This window comes from Oppia nitens, unplaced genomic scaffold, assembly GCF_028296485.1.
Source record: "Oppia nitens isolate AA-2021 unplaced genomic scaffold, nextdenovo-longstitch-racon4-pilon3 scaffold7_pilon_pilon_pilon, whole genome shotgun sequence".
Classification (NCBI taxonomy): domain Eukaryota; kingdom Metazoa; phylum Arthropoda; class Arachnida; order Sarcoptiformes; family Oppiidae; genus Oppia; species Oppia nitens.
This window is the reverse complement of record NW_026533251.1, coordinates 4,341,311-4,358,880: the sequence shown is the minus strand read 5'-3', so window position 1 is coordinate 4,358,880 and position 17,570 is coordinate 4,341,311. Positions and strand designations below refer to the sequence as shown.

Here is a 17,570-nt window from a genome sequence, read left to right as displayed (position 1 = left end):
CATTATTATTAAAAATTGCCCTGCACCTAATTCATCCTAGTATATATTATGGTAGTTTACTAAATGGAAATATACTAGTATTAACATGGGCATTTATGACAATGATATTAACAATGTATTTTACTAAAGATTTTATTAACAATATTATGTCAAGTAATATTGTCAGCATTAATAACCTTGATGAATTAATTGAATCAAGTAATATGCGAGCTATGATAACTTTTGATTCGTGGATCTATTGGGACATGGTCAGATATAATAGAGGGTCTATTAGTCATATGGTTAATCCATATATGCAATACATGTTTGACCATGGTCGATTGGAGTATGGACAGTTAACTGATAATATTGTAATATTGTTAAATTTTTCTTAGTTAATTAATTACATAATAATAATCTATATTTAATTGTTATCTAGGATAATTTGCACCGAGTATCCGACTCAAAAATGGTATTTATCAGGGACGGTATCAATATTATGGATGCTAAAATGAGCAATCAATTATATAATTATAAAATTGCCAATGAAAAATATCATCCTATTTATTTGACCTATGTAGTTAGCAAAAAGCGTAATGCCAACATTGACAAGCTAATTAAAATGTAAGCTAATTTAATTGTTAAAAAATAAAATATTAAAGTTAATAATTTTTATAAATAATAATTTATCTAGTTTAAAATTGCTTGTCGAAGCTGGTATAAATAATGAGGCATTCGATCGTATAGAATTGTGTTGGCAATTGGAGGGCAACTTGAAATTGGAGCTAGATAAATTAAATCAAAATAATAGTAAATTTACAAAAATTTATGACTCGTTTGACAGTTACGATGATATCTATATTGACGCCAAATTCATATACGATTTGCTGGTTGTCTTAGCATTTGTTACACTAATAACAATAGTTGTACTTTTAGTTGAATTAAAATGGACATATTTAGCTAGGTTATTTACAGTGGTTAGTAGAAAAAAGTAGTAGAAAATACTGTTATTTGATTAGAGTAATAGTAAGTAGAAACTAAAAATAAATTATTTATTATTATTTTTGTAAAGTTTATAAAACATTGTGATTAAAAAAAATATTTATATTAGTTTTTTTTGCTTAATAAAATAGCTGTAATAAAAATGTAAATTACTAAACAAGTAAAATTTTATTTTATAATTTTTTTATCAATCGGTATAAACTTAAATTGTTTTTTTGTTTTATTATCAAAAAAATGTCATTTTGATATAATAATCATTGTTAAAATTAGTCTATGTTAATCCATAAAAATGTATTAAAACAACAAAGTTCAATGTCAATTAATGTATTTTCTCCAATCAATATTTATCACGATATCTATATATATTAGACTTAATTTTATATAGGTTGTTTACCAAATAAAATACAATTGCTATGTCTATTATGTCAAAAAATTGATTGTTAATATTGATATGTCAACATTAAATTTTATAATCTAATAAAAAATAATCAATCAATAAATGTCATTTATAATAGCAATCATATTTTTATAATGATATTAGATAAATGTGAAATATTTTTAATGTACTAACAGTAATAACTGGAAAAAAATTAATAATATCTTTGGATTAATAATCCAGGTTATAGTGTAAACTAATTGATTAAACTAAATAATAAAGTATTCAAAAAAAAAATTATCACTAAACTGTACATATATAAGGAAGGGTTAGATTTAGGTTAGTATTAATAATTTAGATTTATTTTATTTTTTAGAGTATAAATTTTTATGATTCATATACTGTATATATAAAAAATTATGAAAAATACAATTATTTTTATTAATATTTTATTATTAGTAGGGTTGGCAACCAGTGCCGACCCTACAATCGATGTGAATACCACATCGGGTGTCGTTCGCGGAACGACCATCAAAATGCTGGACAAACCTATTGACCAGTTTATGGGCATACCGTTTGCCGAACCACCAGTCGGCCAGCTTCGATTTTCCAAACCGGTGGCCATCCGAGAACCATCAAAAGTAATGTAAAACTTAAAAACTAAAACATATATTTAACCTACCGTTCCTCTCATAGAAAATTATCGATGCTACTATTGTTAAAAACTCATGTCTGCAAAATGATGGCACACATATACTGCTAGTCAACGAGGACTGTCTATTTTTGAACATTTGGGCACCAAATCAGGCATCAAATGACTCAGTGGCAAACAAACCGTTGAAAAAAGTAATGTTTTGGATATACGGCGGTTCGCTGACCAGTGGCTCAATATTTTTGCCCGTATACTATGGCGAAGCGTTGGCCGCTCACGATGTAGTGGTGGTGACCACCAACTATAGGCTGGGCGCTTTCGGTTTCCTATACGGTGGCGACGGATCGGCACCGGGCGATGTCGGCTTTCACGACCAGCTAATGGCTTTGCAGTGGACTCGGGACAACATCGAACGATTCGGAGGCGATCCCAATGAGATCACCATTTTTGGTGAATCGGCCGGCAGTTGGTCAGTATCGGCACACGTACTGTCGCCACTGTCTAAGGGTCTTTTCAAGAGAGCTATACTGGAATCGGGTGCCATATTTATGGACAAAGACGAAGAAGTATTGAGCAAAGATAAGGCACTCAAAGAGGCCAAACTGATGGCCAGCAAATTGAACTGTACGGACGATAAACAGTGGTTACAATGTCTGAGGAAAGTCGATGCACAGGCAATACTCATGTATTCATCGTTGGATATCTTTCCGATGTATGGCACCGAATATTTGCCTATCAGTGCCCAACAGGCATTCAAAACTGGCAATTATAACACAGGTATGCTATTAGTAGTGTAAATACTGTATACATATATAAATATCATTCAATTTACATTAGAAATCGATATAATGGCCGGTGTTATGCACGACGAGGGCTCACTACTGGCCCATCATTTGTACCCACAATCGGACAAATTGCGTAATCAACAAGACTTTTCAGATATGATTAAACAGGTGACACTCATACCTGGACTGGACCCGAAAAAATTGACCAGTTTTTATTTGGCTGGTGTCGACACCAATGTTACCGGTGCCGTTACCCATGCATTTTGGCAACTTTTCGGCGATCACGTTATCACTTGTCCGACCTATTTGTTTGCCAAACAGTTTGCTCAGCACACACCTAAACGAAACGTTATGTTCTATCAGTGGACCTACTATTCAGAAAGTTATAGTTCACTGTTTGGCTGCACAAAGGAAATGGGTGTCTGTCATGCAATGGACATACCGTTTGTTTTTGGACTGCCAGTCATCATGCATGGCGAGGAACAGGCATTCAGCGAACAGGTGATGAAAATGTGGACCAATTTTGCTAAAAATGGGTATTTATTAAAATAATAATTTTTTATATTTTGTATAATTTCTTTTAATTCTATACCAATTTGTTTATCTGTATAGTAATCCTATGGAAGGCACGGGTCATCAGTGGCCCCGACTTATCCAGACTACCGGTGCTGCCGATGGTGTGGATCCGGTGTCCAAAATCAAAGAAATTAATCCAACAAAAGATGATCACATTATTGAAAATCTTTTTGCCAAAACATGTGATGGGTTTTTGCGATCATATTTTTTGAATGAATAACAATTACTAGTATACTATTGATAACTAAAAAATAAAATAAATCTTAATTATATGTACAAAATAAAAACAATATTAATTAATTACTAGATAACTATTAAATAAAAATTAATTTCATATCAAAATAAATATATTATAAAATAATATATTAATATCTTTATAAAACATTATAAAATAGTAAACAAATAAGCTCAAATTACATTAGGTTATGTTAATATTATATAATTTATTTAGATTATCTGTTAGTATAAAAAAAAGATTAAAAATATTTTTATATGTGTTTATATAACATTATATCTATATTAATATCTAAACTTAATTAATGGTAGAGTACTAATTATGTATGAACTTTCGGTACTTTAATTGTTTATATATGTAAGACATGTGAAAAATATTTAATCTAAATAATAAATAGTTATATGTTTTTACTTAAAAAACATTCTCATATAAAATATATTTGTTTATATATGTTGTCCACTATTAGAGACAACTGGCATTAATTACAGTTTCCTTCATTCTAAGACATATTTACTTTACTTATAAAACCCTATATATCACAGAATATAATGTCAAATAAAAAGCACTTCCCGCGCGCTAATTGAAGCCAAATTTGATTTCAGAGTAAAGTAACTAATAATAAATCATAATTAATTGGTACCAACTTTGCACGGTCAATACCTTCCAAGATATTACAGATAATGTTTAGGCCTTCCACTGTTGCATCAATACTTAGTTCTCCAATGGAGTACTAATGCAACAACAAATCTGACTTTTGATTGGTAACTACCAAAGCAATACGCCTCAACTTAATTGAGTATAAAACTTATTGTCCATGAGATCACTGGATCAGATACTTGATTCAATATAGTGATCACCTCATTGACACCACTATTACTATATTTCAATACTTTATAAACTTATTGTTTTAATATTATTATATTATAATCAATGTATTTAATCAAATTGTTTTAATATTTCAATAAAATATAAACTTATTTTAATCAACTAAATTGTGTCACAAATTATCACCATTATCATCACCAACCATTGGACTAGTGGTTAATATACGACTGCATCAAAACTATTATATAATAATTATAACTTTGTAAAACTGCTAGTCTTACATATAATAATAATAATTTCTATAATAAATATAATTATAATAACGCTGTTTATATTGCATTAATCTTAATAATTAAAAAACATTTATTTTTAATGGAAATTGGATACATAAGCAATTAGCAATGTATACTAATAAAAGTAATTTGATTTATGTTATTATTATTATTTAAACATACCTGTACATATAATCATTATATTCAAATATTATAGTTATTATAAATATTTTTATAGTAAAATATACAAATAAATGACTAAAATAATGTTTTAGTCAATAAATGAATAATTATTATTGACAGAAATATTTAAAATTGACAATTTTGATAAATGAATTTAAACAAATTTATATAAATAAATATATACTTTATTTATAATGATTTATTATTGTAAAACTAAAACGTTATATATTTTAAAAATATACTAATATACAATTCATAATTATTTGTATGTATAAATAATAAAAAATTATAAAATATAATAACATTTATTAATAAAACTTTTAAATAAATTAAAATATTCTAATAACAATTGAGTGTTTATAAATAAAATATTAAATTAAATTTAATAAAATGATCAAAACTAATGAATTAATACCACTGTCATTGCGGGTGCCGTTAGCCGCACACCAGTTGTATAAAATTGGATTAATTATATCCAAACCAAACACTGGTATTACTAGACATCGGATCAATCATCCAATTGCATTGTGGGCTATATTTTGCTATTACCTAATAGTATATTCAATATTATTGATAAATAATGGCAAAAATGAGACAATTATTATACTAATGGGCGGTTTCGCACATTTATTTGGCCAGTCCTATGTTGTTAATATAATAATTTTGATCATGGTCATTTTCTGTATTAGCACTCAATTAATATACTATTACAACCATTTATGTGGTATTTCGCCGACATTTATGGCAGTATTTGATATGATGTCTGGTTTGCGGACACCTCTTAGTGTTGGTCTTACTAACAGTCAATCAGTTATTAAATTACTTAAACAAACAAAACTAATGTATAAATACACACATTTAATGCCATATTTTGGACTATCATTTGCAGCATTTTGTATAATTGCATTTTTATATTACTATCCAATTACTATATTTATATTTATATCATTTATAGTAAATATTATATTATTCAGTTTTGTATTTTATCATATTTATGCCTTAATATTTTGGCAATTATTTTATTTTTATCTATTGTGTTATTACTTGAAATTGCGTTTAAAATCATTAAATACGACAATCATTGATAGTAAATATAAATTGAATTCACGTAAAATATTGAATGAAATCAATAGACTTTTAATTGATATAAATGTATTTAACACAACCTATTGGTCAAAATGTTTGCTAAATATATGGTTTAATTTTGGCTCAATTGCAACCTTTATGTTATATGCAATAATATTTAATGATTTAATGTTTATAATTAAAATTTTTAGTATTTTAGCTTGTATATCATTTTTTACATTTTTTATGACCATAATATTTACTGCCTCATCAATTTATTTAAATATTAAAATATTATCTCAAAATTTATTAGGTTTTTATGTTAAAAATATGTAAAATTTTACAAATTTGTATTTTTTTATAACATAAAATATTTTATTTATCATTACTGAAAAAATATAAATAAACTAGTATAAAGTAATATACTGTATTTTATTAATAGTAATTACAGTACAAATATATTAATGCAAAAAAAACTTAATCTAAAATAACACTTAAATATGACCTTGATTAGTGTACTGTTTAGTACAAATGTACATATATTTCCTACAAACATATTATATATAAACAAATTAAGTATAAAATAATAGAAACAAAAGCAATACTATAATTTTTTGCAACTACTGTACCATAGATTTATAATAAATCACTAAATTTGTTATTATATTCAATAACTTTTTTTTAAATAATAAAATTTCAATGAGTTTACAAACAGTTATGGTTACCGGTGCTAATCGGGGTATAGGTCTCGAATTGGTCAGACAATTGTTAGCCGAACCGAATCCACCCCAACATCTGATTGCTACTACTAGAGCAAAGGCTAACAGAGCCGAGTTGGACGCGTTGGCCGTAAAGCACCCGAACCTACATGTAATAGATATGGAGAGCAAAGACTACAACAGTTTCACCGCATACACGCCTACAGGTGTTGTCGCACAAGTACAGCAAATAGTTGGCTCCAGTGGTTTGGATACACTGATCAACAACGCCGGTGTACTCATACCAAAACTGTTAGACACCGTCACTGCAAACGATATGATTGAAAACTTTGAGATCAATACTGTCTCACCATTGATGCTAACAAAAGCACTTTTACCACTATTAAAGGTATGTCATAAATATTAATCTACATATAAATTAATAAAAATAAAAATAATACTAAATTAATGTAGCAAATCTTTTAAAAACTTATAATTTTTTACTGTACTTATACTATAAATTTTTATTTAAATACAAAGATTTTATAAACTATCCAATTGTTTTGATTATTGTGCAAAAACTGACAATATTTTATAATAATTAGTTAAAATATTATTTTTATACATAACTGTATAATATATTAAAAAAATATTTTTATACTAATAAATACAGTATATTCAAAATTAATTGATAGATTGCATCCGTTCACCGGAAGACAGCAGTGGTAAACATATCGTCATCATTGGGATCAATAGAGTTGGCTAAACCCAGACCCAATGGCCAGTGGTTCAGTATATTCCCGTATCGGTGCAGTAAAGCCGCACTCAATATGATTAGCCAGTGTTTGTCTACTGACCTTAAACGTGATAATATATACGTAATTAGTATGAACCCGGGTCATCTTAAAACTGATCTGGGTGGACCCACTGCACAAATTGAAGTGGCCGATGGTGTCAATGGTATAATCAAACAAATCAAATTGATTGATGATAATAATAATGGTAAATTAGTTAATTATATTGGAGGAATATTGTCATGGTGATTGCTTGTATTAACCTATTTATAAGAATAAATTTTAAAAGTGTAATAAAAAATATAATAATTAATAATATTAAATCAATCATAATAGGTAAATATTGCCATGATAATTTATTGATTAAACAAGTAAATATATAACAATAGGTTTCATTAGTGTTATAAATTTAAATATTTTAAAAATTTATTATATAAGTATATTATTTATTTATGTAAAATCAGTGTTTTTAAAAATTTAAACATTTTATAAAATTTTTAACTAAAACATATAATAATACAAAAATATTAATGTAATATCGTTTTAATGAAATGAATAAATACGATCTTATTTAGTAATTTACAAACTTAGAAATACTTATCAAAAATTTTATTTTTATTAATAAATTTAATATAAAAAAAATATTTACATATATATAATTTTTTATTATTCAGTTTGTAAACATTTATAACAATATGTATCATTAGTGTAAGAAATTTTAATATTATAATTTATATGTAAATTTTGTTGTTATTGTAATTAATTATTGTTTTTTATATATTTTCATATATTTTTTTATATAACTATAGACTAAAATATATTATTATAATACAAGAATATTAATGTCATATATTATAAATTAATACGATATTGATTAGTAATTTACATTATTTTGTAATGATAATCAATATCATTAAAAATATAATTAAAAATCATGAATTAACGCATTAACCGCACAGCACCTGCACTTACATGGGCTGCACATGAAAAACAAAACTTATGACAGCTTAGCCGTTTCGGGTGGTGTTTTGAATTGATAGATGGCTTCGGCTCAGCGCAAGACAGCAGTGGTAAACATATCGTCATCAATTGGTTCAATAGAGTTGGCCAAACCTATACCCGATGATCAGTGGTTTAGTGTATACGCGTATCGGTGCAGTAAAGCAGCGCTTAATATGATTAGCCAATGTTTGTCTACTGATCTCAAACGTGATAACATATACGCAATTAGTATGAACCCGGGTCATCTGAAAACTGATCTGGGTGGACCCACTGCACAAATTGAAGTGTCCGATGGTGTCAATGGTGTGATCAAACAAATCAAATTGATTGATGATAATAGTAATGGTAAATTAGTTACCTATGCGGGAGGAGTATTGCCATGGTAATTTTAATGTATAGTAAAAATATTAATATTTAAAAATAATAAATAAAATATAATAGTTAACAAAATTTATATTTATTTATTAGTTATTTATCGGTAGATGTTGCTTTATATCATATAATTAAATAATTATCAATTTTAATTTATTCAATTAAGAAGTAATTTACTTTTTTCAATAACAAAAAATAAAGAATAATTTATTATTTAAAAATATGTTATTATTATTATTATTACTATAAACTCTGCAATAATATAATCTTTATATAGTGTATATATAAGTCAATACTATCTGAATCTTATTAAAATTATTGTATAATCTATTAAATAAATATGACCTTGATTAGTATATACTTAGTACTGATCAAAGTTTCAAACAAAACCAAACAATTTTGCTATAAAAGTGAAAATACACAATAAGTTCATAAAAATTTAACTACTATTCACATTTGATTCAATTTTTTAAATTTAAATTAAATATTAAATACATAATGAGTTTACAAACAGTTTTAGTTACCGGTGCTAACCGGGGAATCGGTCTCGAACTGGTCAGACAATTGTTGGCCGAACAGAATCCACCCAAACATTTGATTGCCACAACTAGACCGACGGCCAACAGTACTGAATTAGACACATTGGCTGCAAAGCACCAGAATCTTCATGTAATACATATGGAGGGCAAAGCCTACGACAGTTTTGCCGCATCGGGTGGTGTTTCCGATCAAATACGACAAATAGTTGGCTCCAGTGGTTTGGATACACTGATCAACAACGCTGGTATACTTATACCGAAAATGTTGGACACCATCACCGCCAACGATATGATTGAAAACTTTGAGATCAATACTGTTTCACCATTAATGCTAACAAAAGCACTTTTACCACAACTAAAAGTATGTCATAAATATATAACAATAATCAATAATTATTATAAACTTTTTAAATTTCATTACTTAATATAATAATATTTATTTAATAGATGGCTTCGGCTCAGCGCAAGACAGCAGTGGTAAACATATCGTCATCAATTGGTTCAATAGAGTTGGCCAAACCTAAACCCGATGGTCAGTGGCATAGTGTATACGCGTATCGGTGCAGTAAAGCAGCGCTTAATATGATTAGCCAATGTTTGTCTATTGATCTCAAACGTGATAACATATACGCAATTAGTATGAACCCGGGTCATCTGAAAACTGATCTGGGTGGACCCAATGCACAAATTGAAGTGGCCGATGGTGTCAATGGGATAATCAAAGAGATTAAACTAATTGATAATAATAGTAATGGTAGATTAGTTAATTATGCGGGAGGTATATTGCCATGGTGATTGTTTTTAATTTAGTTAATATAACCAAAAATTGTGTGCTTTGTGTAATAAAAATATACTAACCTAATGTAATATTTATACATAATTTTATTTTAATGTATTAATTACTATACCGTATTATATTATATTTATAAATAAATATCAAAAAATAAATAAATATTTATTAATTTTATTATTTTGTTAAAAATTGTTTTAACAATGTCTTTTTGGTACAAGGTCATTTAGAAATCAATATTTTATTATTACTTCAATTTGTTTGACTAACTTTTTTTAGAACAAACATTTTATAAACTTTATATTGAAAACTATACATTTAATATTAATGTAAATTTAATTTATACTAATATGCAAACTATATGGTAAACTATTAATTTCAATTATTATTAAAAGTTTTAAAATGTAAGAAAATTTATACGTATTTAATATAGAAAAAAGTGAATTAAAATAATTGTTACAGTTATGTAATTTATGTTATAATCAGGGTTGTTATATGGGTATGGGTTAGGGAGGGGTAATACATCCTACTCCCTGAGATTGTTTTTTTTATCAGTAGGAACTACCCCGTTATAGCACAATGCACTACCAAGGCTACAGCTCCTCCCCTTTTGCTAGGCAACCAATGGGAGAGCAGCAATGGCGGACAATAACAATGGCGGACAATAACAATGACGTAATAACAATGACGCAATAACAATGACGCAATAACAATGACGTAATAACAATGACGTAATAACAATGACGTAATAATTACGTCATAAACCGGTTTTTTATTTTATACATACCAGTTTTGCTTACCCTGGGGGTATTAGCAAGTTTCATCCCCTTCTAAGTCATAGTACCGGACAGAGAGAAAAGACCACCATTATACAGTGGTTCGGGAAAGATATTCTGGCATTATGCACCAGACTTAGAGAGAAAAGACCACCATTATACGCAATAATAACTTGGAGAGTTATACCTTTACACTTAAATTGTGACACTTATGTTTGTTTCTTGCTGTATATATAATTCTGCACTCCGGACATTGTTTAATATATTTACACAATTTATTCTTCTTGTGTCTGTCGTAGCAATCTTGTTTATTGAATATCCTGTTGCAATCAAAACAGGATATATTTATTAACTCTCCAGAACATTTATCATAGCACTGGGAACATTTAAATTTGCACTTGTGGTCGCAGAAATTGTGATAGGAGATCATACACTCTTCACAATATTATTGCTTCCCAAAGTAACCTCTTATATTCACAATGGCGTTGTAGTGCTCATTATAATGTTCGATGTAAACTTTTTTACTTTTATCTGGACCTTTAAACATGACATCTGTCCAATCGTCTGCATGAATTACTATAATTTGATGAAATGGAAAAAACCCTTGAATATGTTTCCATTCATCATGCCCCAATCTTGTGTTTAAATCCATACTACATTTCATCGCCAACTCATTCGCTCCATTATTCTGAGCCAAGTTCTTGTTTTTTCTTATATTCTCCCAAAGTTTTGCATTTAGATTGTTCTTGTTGTCCGTGTGATACTTGGATACGAATAAAGCTCTTAGGCCACAGCTGTTATCGTTATTTATTATGCGTACAACTGATCTCTTATTATGGCTTTGTTGTTCTATAGTTTTTGGATTTTTTTCAATTTTAGGTTTACCGCCACCATCTTGAGTCTTGCTTGTACTAATTGTTAAGTTGAAAAGTTTATCCAGGAAAAATGTCTTGAATGATTGAGCCACCATTTCCATCTTTTCATAAACCATATTAGTAGTGAAATTTTCCTTTCTTGTGTTAATGTATATAGGCGTTTTCATGTCGCGATGAGATAATATTAAAGTAATGACATCCTTAGCATCAGCATCAGGCATCATTTCTTCAATAATTTTATCCAACTGGGATACTAATTCGTGTCTAATTTCATATAAATTGGGATCTTCATTTAAATCGTGCTCAATAGTAAATGTAGTTGATCTTGCCAATTTCAGCTTATTGTAATACTTGGTTGAAATAGCAGAGTGTCTTATTAAATTCAACATTGGAAAAGGTTGCGGTTCAGACATGTTTGATAGACAATTCATTGTAAAATAATTACTATTATACTCTCGGTTTTTTAAATATACTATTACTGATAACGATCTAAAAATCAGTTTAGGGAAAACCCAGATTTCAAAGTATCTAAAATTGGAAAAACCCAGTTATTTCAAGGTCATTGACCTTAAAAACTGGAAAAACTCAGACAAACAGCAATTAAAAGTTCATTGACCCTAAAAACTGGAAAAACTCAGACAAATAGCAATTAAAAGATCATTGACCCTAAAAACTATAAAAACCCAGACAAACAGCAATTTCAAGGTCATTGAGCCTAAAATCTGGAGAAAAAAAACAGTTAAACAGGAATTTACATAATATAGTCTATAATAGAAAAACTTGAACACTAATAAAATTAAAATGGAATTAATAAGCTATAAAGAAAAGAAATATTATATATTCAGCACTATTGAAAAAGTTTTTAAATATAATGTTAAAAGTTTATTTTGTATAACTCAATTAAATTTTATATTAGATGAAGAATTTAATAAATATAGTGAAGAAGATATGTTTTGTTTAATATTAACTAATAAACTATATAACGTACCTTTTTATTATGCGCCAATGGAAATAATAAATTATAATTACGAAAACATACTTAATATGATTAATGAAAAACAACACGACTTTACATTTTCACAACCCAGGACTCATAAATCTTAATATGTACGTTAAATAGTATTATATATATATATATATATACTTTAGATATGTTAATACTTAACTAAAAAACACATTTTATAATACAAATTTGATTGAAAGTTACCCAATGGGTCATCCGAAACTGCCTAAATCGACAATTATTGCCTGTCACTTGTAACTATTAATTTATTATAAATATTAATAACCAAATAAGCCTAACCTATCCTAAACTAACATAAGTTAGCCTAAATTAGGCTAATTAGACTAAACTAGCCTAAATTATTAAAAATATCAATTAAACAGCAAATTTAATTAAAATAAACAAGAATTTAGCATAAATATTAATAAACTATAATAACCAAAATAGCTTAATCTATTCTAAATAGCCTAAACTATTTAAATATTAATAAACTATTATAACTTAATCTAATCTAATCTAATAAAAGGTAATTATACTGTATTTTAAGAAATGACTTGTTTACTTTTAAACATATTGTATTTAAGTTTATTTCTTATATTTATTTTTCTGTTATTATTTTTAAGAGATAAAGAAAAAATAATTTGGAATTGTTATTTTGATAACAATACACAAATAAAACTTTGCGAATAATGTAAAAATATATTGATTTAGTTAATATTTTCAAAACATTTGACAATAAAATGTCAGATTTTAGTATTAAAAGATAAAAATAACACAGTTATTGCGGTATCAACTAAAAACTGGAAAAAAAAACTTAAAACAGACTAATTAACATAAAAAGCAATTAAAAATGGAATTTCCTAGAAATAACATAATAGCTATGGTAAACCTACATTAAATAAATAAAATATAGGAAACACACTAATTAACATAAAAAGCAATTAAAAATGAAATTACCTGGAAAACTACATAAAAGCTTGGGAAAACCCTAGTTTCTGTTATTAAAAATCTAATATGTAGTAAAACGCATTAAATAACTAAAATCTACAGAAAAAGTATAATAAACATAGCAAAACCATTAAAATAAGTATAAAATAGCTAAAATCATAGATAAATGCTATTAAAATATACAGTAATCTAAATGATCTTAAAAACTGGAAAAGCTCTTAAATACAGACTAATTAGCATAAAAAAGCAATTAAAGAGGGAATTTCCCTAAAAATAACATAAAATGCAAGTAAGGCTTAGATAAACCTAGACTAAATAGATAAAGATCTAAAATACAGAAAACAGACTAATTAGCATAAAAAAGCAATTAAAGAGGGAATTTCCCTAAAAACAAGCTATCTAAAAACCATATATTCAAAATCCGGTTAAATCTATACACATGACAAAAGATTCACTATGTCTACATTAGTAAATATACGTTGAAAACATCATAAAATCTACTAAAAAAACGAATTTCCCTGAAATCAACATAAAAAGCAACTTAAAGTTGCGAAAACCCAAGTCTATATAGTTACTGATAAAGATCCAATATGTAGTTAAACACCTTAATTAGCTTAAGAAGTAAAGTAAAGAAAATCCTAAACTATGTAGATAAAGATCTTATATGTAGCAAATCGCATAAAATAAATAAAATCTACTGAAAAAGCTAACAAACATAGTAAAACCATTATAATAAGTTTAAATAGCCAAAATCCTAGATAAAAGCTATTAAAATATACAGTAATCTAAATGATCCTAAAAACTGGAAAAGCTCTTAAATACAGATTAATTAGCATAAAAAACAATTAAAGAGGGAATTTCCCTAAAAATAACATAAAATGCAAGTAAAGCTTAGATAAACCTTCACTAAATAGATAAAGATCTAAAATACAGAAAACAGACTAATTAGCATAAAAAAAGCAATTAAAGAGGGAGTTTCCCTGAAAATAACATAATAGCTATGGTAAGTCTACATTTTTAAAAGATTTAAGTCTGTTTTCAAATAAACTGTAATTAACATCTAGAGAATTCATTTTCAACTGCCAGAAATATTCAACTTTCATTGATTTTATACTATTTTATTAGGGAATAAAATTTAATTATTTAAATGCTAAACTATATTAAGCTATCTAAATCCATACAGTCAAAAACCGGTTAAAACTATAAACATATCAAAAGATTCACAAAGTTTACAATAGTAAATATACGTTGAAAAAAGCATAAAATCTACTAAAAAAAAATTTCTCTGAATTTAACATAAAAGCAACTAAAATTGGGAAAAACCAAGTCTATATAGTTACTGATAAAAATCTAATATGTAGTAAAACAGCTTAATTAGCTTAAGAAGTAAAGTTAAGAAAAGCTTAGACTATGTAGATAAAGAACTAATATGTAGCAAATTGCATAAAATAATTAAAATCTACATAATAATACTAATAAACATAGTAAATTTATCAAAATAAGTTTAAATAGCTAAAATCCTAGATAAATGCTATTAAAATATACAGCAATATCAATGATCATATAAACTGGAAAAAACCTTAAAACATACTAATTAGCATGAAAAAGCAATTAAATAAGGAATTTACTTGAAAAATAAAATTAAAGCAATGGTAAGCCTACACTAAATAGATAAATATAATCTTAAAAACAGACTAATTAGCATAAAATATTTAAAATAAGTATTAAAAATACTAAAATAGGGGAATTCCTATGAAAACAACATAAAATATTTATATATCTACACTAAATAGATAAAGATATAAACAATATAAAAACAGACTAATTAGCATAAAATAACTAAAATCTACAAAAAAAAAGGCTAAGAAACATAGTAAAACTATTAAAATAAGTAGAAAATAGCTAAAATCCTAGATAAAAGCCATTAAAATCTAAATAATTCTAAAAACTGAAAAAGCCTTTAAATACAGACTAATTAACATAAAAAGCAATTAAAAATGGAATTTCCTAGAAATAAACATAAAAGCTATGATAAACCTAAACTAAATAGATAAAGATCTAAACATCTCAGAAAAGTATTAATTAGCATAAAAAACCAATTAAAAATGGAATTACCTGTAAAACTACATAAAACCTGTCTACAATAGTAAATATATGTTGAAAACAGCATAAAATAAACTAAAAAAAGGAATTTCCCTGAAATCAACATAAAAAGCAACTAAAGTTTGAAAAAACCAAGTTTATATAGTTACTGATAAAGATCTAATATGTAGTAAAACAGATTAATTAGCTTAAGAAGTAGATTTATGAAAAGCCTAGACTATGTAGATAAAGATCTAATATGTAGAAAATAACATAAAATAATTAAAATCTACAGAATAAAGCTAACAAACATAGTATAACCATTAAAATAAGTTCAAATAGTTAAATAGTCTAGATAAAAGTCAAGTTAAAATATACAGCAATTTCAATGATCATATAAACTGGAAAAACCCTTAAAACATACAATTAACATGAAAAAGCAATTAAAAAGTGAATTCCCCTGAAAAATAAAATTAAAGCTATGATAAGCCTACACTAAATAGATAAAGATCTAAACACTTAAAAACAGACTAATTAGTATAAAATAACTAAATTAAGTATTAAAAAACACTAAAATATGGAAATTCTCAAGAAAACAACATAAAATATATATATCATTACACTAAATAGATAAAGATCTAATATGTAGTAAAACGCATAAAATAACTAAAATCTACAGAAACTGGCTAATAAACATAGTAAAGCCTTAAATCAGACAAATTTGTATAAAATTAACATAATTTATGCCATTAATATATTATAATTTCATATAATTAAAACGTACTTACCATTAAAATCTAGAAAAAAAAACCCCGTAATATAATAAAAATCAAATGTTAATGATTGGCTTTAAGACAAAAGTATTTTATATATTGAAGGCTAATTTATCGATTGTATTATTTGTATACATGTAAGTTATTTACTATCTATATATTAAAGTATTAAATACTATTTATAAATATAAATTATTTTAAACTAAATAAGTATATTTTAAGCAAATTTATGCAAATTTATGCATAAAGTATGCTAATTTATGCAAATAACCTATATCACGCTGTACTTTATATTGTAACTAATACTAAGGTAAGTTATAATATAAATTTTTACTTAATTTTATACTTAAATTTACATTTATTCTAATAAAATGTATATATTTTGTCAAATATGTTTTAACATTAATGTTAAATATACCTACTATATACTTATAAAAAGTACAATGAAACAACTTATTTAAGTTGTTATTATGTATTATTTATAGTAACTAATACTAAGGTAAGTTATAATATAAATTTTTACTTAATTTTATACTTAAATTTACATTTATTCTAATAAAATGTATATATTTTGTCATATATGTTTTAACATTAATGTTAAATATACCTACTATATACTTATAAAAAGTACAATAAAACAACTTATTTAAGTTGTTATTATGTATTATTTATTGTAACTAATACTAAAGTAAGTTAAAATATTAATTTTATACTTAAATTTACATTTTATCTAATAAAATGTATATATTTTGACAAATATGCTTTAACATTAATGTTATATAWACCTACTAAATACTTATAAAAAGTACAATAAAAYAGCTTATTTRAGCTGTTATTATGTACTATTTATAGTAATCACTATTAATTAAGTTAAAATATCAATTTTTTCTTAATTTTATTCTTAATTTTACACTTAATAAAATGTATATATTTTGACAAATAGGCTTTAACATTAATGTTATATAAAC

The 17,570-nt window shown here is 26.1% G+C and overlaps 3 protein-coding genes across 3 annotated transcripts; all 3 read left to right on the top strand.

Annotated features, from left to right (window-relative positions):
* Positions 1-1,798: 1,798 nt before the first annotated feature.
* LOC128963803 (cholinesterase 1-like) lies at positions 1,799-3,673 on the top strand. Its single transcript, XM_054310334.1, has 4 exons — positions 1,799-1,998; positions 2,054-2,786; positions 2,847-3,330; positions 3,407-3,673. The coding sequence occupies exons 1-4, from the start codon at positions 1,894-1,896 to the stop codon at positions 3,588-3,590; spliced, it is 1,506 nt and encodes a 501-aa protein (XP_054166309.1). The 5' UTR covers positions 1,799-1,893; the 3' UTR covers positions 3,591-3,673.
* A 2,976-nt stretch (positions 3,674-6,649) lies between these two features.
* Positions 6,650-8,830, top strand: LOC128963752 (uncharacterized). Its single transcript, XM_054310266.1, has 3 exons — positions 6,650-7,057; positions 7,344-7,608; positions 8,544-8,830. The coding sequence occupies exons 1-3, from the start codon at positions 6,650-6,652 to the stop codon at positions 8,828-8,830; spliced, it is 960 nt and encodes a 319-aa protein (XP_054166241.1).
* A 394-nt stretch (positions 8,831-9,224) lies between these two features.
* Positions 9,225-10,233, top strand: LOC128963189 (C-factor-like). The gene is made up of 2 exons (XM_054309685.1): positions 9,225-9,716; positions 9,803-10,233. The coding sequence occupies exons 1-2, from the start codon at positions 9,315-9,317 to the stop codon at positions 10,148-10,150; spliced, it is 750 nt and encodes a 249-aa protein (XP_054165660.1). The 5' UTR covers positions 9,225-9,314; the 3' UTR covers positions 10,151-10,233.
* Positions 10,234-17,570: the final 7,337 nt, after the last annotated feature.

Coding starts and splice junctions, on each gene's coding strand:
- LOC128963803 (XM_054310334.1), top strand. CDS start 1,894: ATGCTGGACAAACCTATTGACCAGTTTATGGGCATACCGTTTGCCGAA. Junction 1,999..2,053: donor CCATCCGAGAACCATCAAAA/GTAATGTAAAAC, acceptor TTCCTCTCATAG/AAAATTATCGATGCTACTAT. Junction 2,787..2,846: donor AACTGGCAATTATAACACAG/GTATGCTATTAG, acceptor AATTTACATTAG/AAATCGATATAATGGCCGGT.
- LOC128963752 (XM_054310266.1), top strand. CDS start 6,650: ATGAGTTTACAAACAGTTATGGTTACCGGTGCTAATCGGGGTATAGGT. Junction 7,058..7,343: donor CACTTTTACCACTATTAAAG/GTATGTCATAAA, acceptor ATTAATTGATAG/ATTGCATCCGTTCACCGGAA. Junction 7,609..8,543: donor AGTGGCCGATGGTGTCAATG/GTATAATCAAAC, acceptor TTGGTTCAATAG/AGTTGGCCAAACCTATACCC.
- LOC128963189 (XM_054309685.1), top strand. CDS start 9,315: ATGAGTTTACAAACAGTTTTAGTTACCGGTGCTAACCGGGGAATCGGT. Junction 9,717..9,802: donor CACTTTTACCACAACTAAAA/GTATGTCATAAA, acceptor TTTATTTAATAG/ATGGCTTCGGCTCAGCGCAA.